A 5,652-nucleotide genomic window follows, 5' to 3' on the forward strand; every position below is an offset into this window, starting at 1 on the left:
CCTGCAGGTCAGGAGGCCTGGGGAGCTGAGAAATGGGCCGGGGACGCAGGAAGCTTGCGTGAGAGCAGAACTAACCAGCTTCTTCTGTGGAGGAAGCAAGAGAAGATGAAAGGCAGAGAGGCGAGGAGGCAGACGGGAGAGAGAGGGGAGGGGAGAGACGGCGTTAGAGACCGCTCCAAACTCCTCTCCAGAGGTTGTCCCTCACCCCCAGCCTCGTCCCGCCAGGGCCCGGCTGCCGCACTAAGCTCTCCGAGAAGGGGCCGGGCCCAGCTCCCGCGGAGGACCGGGCTCTCGCGGCCCCGCGCCCCCCTACAGAGCTCGGGCGCGGACACCAGGCGGTGGGACGGGGCGGGGGCCGGACCCAGGCGCCCCTCGCCCTCACCTGGAACATCTTGATCATGTCCTCGCAGTTGCGCTGCTGGGCCAAGTCACAGAGCTTGGCGGTGATGTCGATGCGGCGGCAGATGTCCATGTCCACCTTCATGGCCTTCTCCTGGATCTTCGTGTCCAGGTCGGACAGGTTCTGTGCGGGGAGCACGGAGGGCGGTGAGGGGGTCCTCAGGGCCCGGCAACGTCCCCTCATCCTCCCAGACACACGGCCCCTCCCAGCAGAAGGCACCCCTTTTCCTGGGTGCCCCTCCAGCACTCTGCCCAGGACAGCTGGCTCCCTGGCCAGACGGGGCCCCCGAAGGGCACAGCCCAGTGGCTGGGACATGCAGGGGGCTCCCTCCTGGAACTCAGGCTCCAAGAGACACTGACTGACTGACCAGCAGGGGCTATGGGAGTGGAGAAAGCATCGCAGTGGTGACATCAGCCGACACTGAACTAGCGCCGCTGTCCTAACTCAGTGCATCGCAACCTTCGAACCAGCCTGCGAAGTGCGCGCTTTACTATCCCATTCCACAGACCCACACATGAAGGCAGAGGGGGTCAGGGCTTCACCCAGGGCCACACTGTGAGCAAACCACCCTGAGGAACGATGGAGGCCACGGGGACTTCTGCTGTCTCTTCTCCGGAGTTAGGGGGTGGGCAAGGGGAAAAGAAATGGAAGCACATACGTTGGGGGGAGGGTCAGTGAAGTGGGTGCAACTAAACAGGCCGGCTCCCTGGCCTCAGGCAGCCTCGCCCCGGCGGGGAGGGACGAGGGGTGGCGTGGCCGCACTCACGTTGCTCATGAGCCCCTTGAAGACCACCAGCTCGGCCTTCAGCTGCTCCACCTTCAGGGCCAGCTCCTCCTGGCAGGCGTCAGCCTCCTGGGCCTCCTACGGGTCGGGAGAAAGCCGGCGTGAGCCGCACTGCCTGCGGGCGGCCGGCAGGGCAAGGTGGGACGAGGCGGGGCAGGGCGGCCCTCACCTCCTGGAGCTCGTTCACGCGCTCCTGCAGCTGCAGCCTCACCACGTACTCCTCTTCCCACCTGCAGACAGCGAAGGGCCGGCGCCTGGGTGCGGGGTCCTCCCGCCTCCGCTCTCCGCCCCCCGCCCGTCTGGCTCAGGCCCCGGCCCTGGGTCTGCTTCCCCAGACGGGAGGAGCCGGGCAGAAACGTGTGGCTCCAGGCTCCCCGCCAGCTCCCAGCTCACCAGCTGCCTTCCCGGAACCTCCGGCCTCGCACCATTTAAGAGCAACTGCGGCTGCTCTGGTCCCTCGCAGGGCCCAGCCCGACCAGCTGTCCGGCTGGCCTCGTCCCCCTCCTTCTGCCCACACCACCCGGCCCGGTCTCCCACCTCCAGTCCTCAGATCCGGGCTCCCGCCTGCTGCCTGCACCAGAACAGAGCTCGTCTAGCCCGCTGCCCTGCCTCCTGTGGTACCATTAATCCTGTAAAAGCAGCTGCAGGACACATATGGCATCAGCAAAGGTGGTCAAGAGCCTGCTAGGAGATGCTTGAAGTCCATCCCCACAAGCTCCAGAAACTGCCCACCCAGAGGCCCCGGGTGAGTCGCAGAGGGGCCAGGGTGCGGGCAGGAGCCTGGGATCACTAAGCACCCACACCCAGAGGGAGAGGGAAACCGTGGCGGATAAGAACTAGCGGCAGGGCCTCCTGGGCCCCCGCATGCAGAGCCTAAGACCATGAGGAGGCTAGAAGGCGCTCCTGGCCAAGGCTGGGAGCTGGCCGGCGCGTCCCCCTCCTCCTCACACAGGCAGGAGGGCAGCGGCGGGGGCAACACCCCTGCTTAGGATTGATTTCAGGGCCCCGCAAGGTTGGCTGGAACAGCGGGACTCCTCAGACCCCAATGACATAGCCCAGCACTTCTCCCCCATCCTGGAAAAGCTTCCTCCAGGCTGAGAAAGGAGGGCAACTGCACCAAGGGAGAAACCTCGACACCAGAAAGGTGGTTAGGAAGCAGCACGGAGAACACACTCCGCAGGCCCAGGATTTGGTCTTCCCCTCCCCTCCCCTCCATCTCTGTTCCCAGGTGCCTCTCAGCTCTCTTCCCCGGGCTCCTCCTCCAGGCCCATCTCTCCTAGCTCTCCCGTTTCTCTGCACTGCAGTATTCCTAATAATAACTCCTCGACCTCACCGTGGCTGCCCCTCCTGGCGGCTGGGCTGGGCCGGGAGAAGGCAGCCCAGCTCCCCTCCCGTCTTCCTGGCTCCCCACCCAGCCCCTCCCCTCGCTCTGGCATTCTCATTCAGACAGTTGGGGCCAGCGAAGTGCCCCAGCAGTGTCAGGTTATATATTTTCTTAAAGAAGACATTTATCTTTCTGGGCCTTGGTTTCTTCGTCTACAGCGTGAGGGCAGGGGATGCAGTACCCTGATGCCCCTGGGGTCCACGCATCCCTGGAGGGAGCAAGACAGACAAGGGGACCATAACCCTGGAGAAGACACATCAGGAAGGGCAGGACCGTGAACTCAACTGTTCCAGGTAGAAACTTAAGGAAGTTAGGTATGGATTAAGATTAATAAAATCTCACAGGGTAAACAAAAAAACAAATCTGAAAACAAACCATCTGGAAGCTCACTAGAATTCTATTTGTACTCCAGCCAGACATTCCCACGAATGGGTTCGTTTTGACCTCCATTTACATCTGGTCTCCCTCGCGAGGTTCTTTAAACATGGGTAGAATCTGAGCGATTTCCACGTATTCTACATTGAGCAAACATCTTTCTTCCAAATAAACGGTCTCCCTGAGTGAAGTGAGGAAGCAGGGGCCACTCCTATGTCGGAAAAACTGAGACCAGGAAAAAGAGATCCACCCAAGGTTGCACAAGGCAGGGGAGCTGAACCCAGAACCAGGAGGCCTCAGCTCCTTCCCAGTTTAGTGCTCACACTATGCCCACGTCTTCCAGGCTACAGACGGGAGTTAGCTTTGCTATGAAGAGAAGAGAAGAAGGGCAGGGGATCTGGGGTGGAAGAATGAGTAACTGCCGGTATCACATACCACCCACGTCTGGCTGTGAGGCCCTCCGCACAGCGGTGCTATGAGCTCATCAGCCCCCGAGGAATAACCCCTTGCTGCCCTGGACAGCTGGACCAAAATACTCTTCCAGTTAGAAACAAAACACCCCAACAACAGCAGTTGTTCCTGTGGTTATGGATGTATTCCAGAACTGTCCATGTTCCACTGCTGACGGCGTTAATTAACTCCTGCAGTGGCTGGGGCAGGATGGTTCTGGGTGGCATCTATCTGAATGATGGTTTTAGGATGACTGAGACTCCCAAAGACACTTCAATCGTGGACTACAACTAAGGAAGGAAGCCAGCCAGCATGAGGACAGGACTCCACCTCAGCAAGCCTGCTGATCTGGGATCTGCTAGCCTCTGGCGGGTTACAGACCCCTGAAGTTCGCCCCCGACCCCCCAAGCCGACCCAGCAGTCATTTGCCCGAGCATTCAGCCAATCCCCACCAGACACAAATCTCGGCTCCCCTGGGCTGCAAGGGTAATTCCCAGGCCTGCCCACAAGGGGTCAGCGTAGCTCATTAAGAGGTTAAACCTGAAGCCTAAGCCTCTTTCTGACCTGTCATCTCCTTCGGCTTCAACCATGGCGTCCCAGGCACAGAGTGTACAAAGTGCTGGCCGTGCTCACGCTGCTGTCCTAACGGCGTGGTTATCAGCCGTCTAGGGGATCCGCCTGGATGCAGCCAGCACTCCCGCGTCGCATCCCCTCCCCTGGCGCCTTGTGCTACCCCGCAGGGCTCCCTGCAGTAAACCAACTCCTCATCTTCAGAGCGACCCGGCCTGCCCCAGCTGCCTTGTGTCAAAGGTGTGGTGTGTCCATGTTCCCAGCCTTCTCCTACTCGGGTCCTTGCTGCCCTCTTCACACTTCCTCCGCCTTCAGCTCTGCACTTTCAGATCCCCCGGCTTCCAAGGCTAGCCCTGGGCCAACTACATAGGCCCTTCGCCTTTCCCTAGGGAATTCCCTTTACTCCTTCTTCCCGCCTCCCTCCTTTTCTGACCTACTCCCAGAAATGCCCTAAGGTCCCCACAGCATTCTGGTTTGGATGGAAGCAGAGCAGCCCTGCTGCTCCCTCGGACGCCGTTTTGGGAAACCCTGGGCAGAGGCAGGATCACCTACTGCAAGGTGCGGCCCCTCTCCAACCCCCTTCTCATTTCCCTTCGACTCCCAAATTAAAACTACAACCTTTGCCTCTAACTTTTGATCAGTAATGTGGAGCCTATATCACAAAGTCGCTCCGAGGGCTGAGACTGGGGGATTAAGCAGTAGCCCGGATGTGACCTCTCCGACCCATGTCCCTTTTACACATCACAAAACCCCCAGTTAACACAGTCCTCCAAACACTGCAGCCTAGATGAAAAACAAGTGTTCCCCGCAGTATTCGGCTCCGAGACGCCTCCTTCCGGTCACGAGTCTCGACTTCTGCATTCTCTAGGGATTCTAGTCTCCGGGTATCCAATTCCTTCTGTGGACTTCCAAGCTCCTCCTTACACAGCAGGAACTTTACTCATACTGACTCCTCCCTGATTCTTGGGCCCCAGCTGCTCTCGGCTCCTGTACGCACACCTAGCCCCGGCCCCAGTGTGGCGTGAGCTGAGCCCCCTCCCCACCTTCCCGATCCCTACCTCCGCTTGTACTCGTCCCGCTCGCGCTTCACTTTAGCCAGCACGTTGTAGAGAGCGCGGATCTCGGGGGTGATGGTGTCGATCTGGACGCCCACCCCGTCGGGGTGCACCCACGACAGGCCAGGCCCTTGCACCAAAGTGGGCTCCAGTCCCGGCCCGAGCCGGCGGGCGTGAGAGAAGGACCAGATGGTGCCTGGCATGAAGCGGGCCGACGAGGAGGAGGCGGAGGAGGCGGAGGTGGAGGTGGAGGTGGAGGGAGCCGGGTGGCAGGCCGCGGAGGGCGCGAGGGGGCCTGCCGGCGAGCGCGCGGGCGAGCCCAGCACCCGCGCCGACGGGGTGCAGACGGCAGCCGGCCGGGCGCCCAGGGGCAGCCCCAGGGGTCTGACGGGGCTGACGAAGCCGGTCTGCACGGCCTGGTCTCGGCGAGCCAGGCCCCGCCGGCCCTGCTTACCCTCCTCCAGCGCCTGCTGCAGCTGCTTCTCCAGCAGCCGGTTGCGGCGCTCCAACTCGTGCACCTTGGCCAGGAAGCAGCGGAAGCGGAGGTTCAGGGTCTTGAGCACGTTGATGTTGGAGCCCAGGTCGTTGCGGAGCGCCATGGCGGCTGGGGGCGCCGGGCCCGGCCCGGGCGGCG

At 61.4% G+C, this 5,652-nt stretch overlaps 1 protein-coding gene across 10 annotated transcripts in view; it reads right to left on the bottom strand.

The window, feature by feature from the left end:
* Positions 1-5,646, bottom strand: part of IFFO1 (intermediate filament family orphan 1) — an 11,632-nt gene extending 5,986 nt beyond the window's left edge. For 6 of the 10 annotated variants that reach the window (XR_003001543.1, XR_003001542.1, XM_024733074.1 and 3 more), the window contains exons 1-5: positions 5,022-5,646; positions 1,354-1,414; positions 1,167-1,262; positions 383-523; positions 76-84 (exon numbers count right to left, since the gene is read on the bottom strand). Coding sequence is in view for 8 of the 10 variants with exons in the window: in XM_024733074.1 (XP_024588842.1) it covers positions 76-84; positions 383-523; positions 1,167-1,262; positions 1,354-1,414; positions 5,022-5,617 (903 nt within the window). In the remaining 2 variants the exon portion in view is untranslated. The remainder of the gene's footprint in view (positions 1-75; positions 85-382; positions 524-1,166; positions 1,263-1,353; positions 1,415-5,021) is intronic. The other 4 variants (XM_024733073.1, XM_024733069.1, XM_024733075.1 and 1 more) reach the window with 2 other exon arrangements.
* Between the last annotated feature and the right edge of the window lie 6 nt (positions 5,647-5,652).

The sequence above is a fragment of the Neophocaena asiaeorientalis genome, unplaced genomic scaffold, assembly GCF_003031525.2.
Source record: "Neophocaena asiaeorientalis asiaeorientalis breed wild unplaced genomic scaffold, Neophocaena_asiaeorientalis_V1.1 scaffold150, whole genome shotgun sequence".
NCBI lineage: Eukaryota > Metazoa > Chordata > Mammalia > Artiodactyla > Phocoenidae > Neophocaena > Neophocaena asiaeorientalis.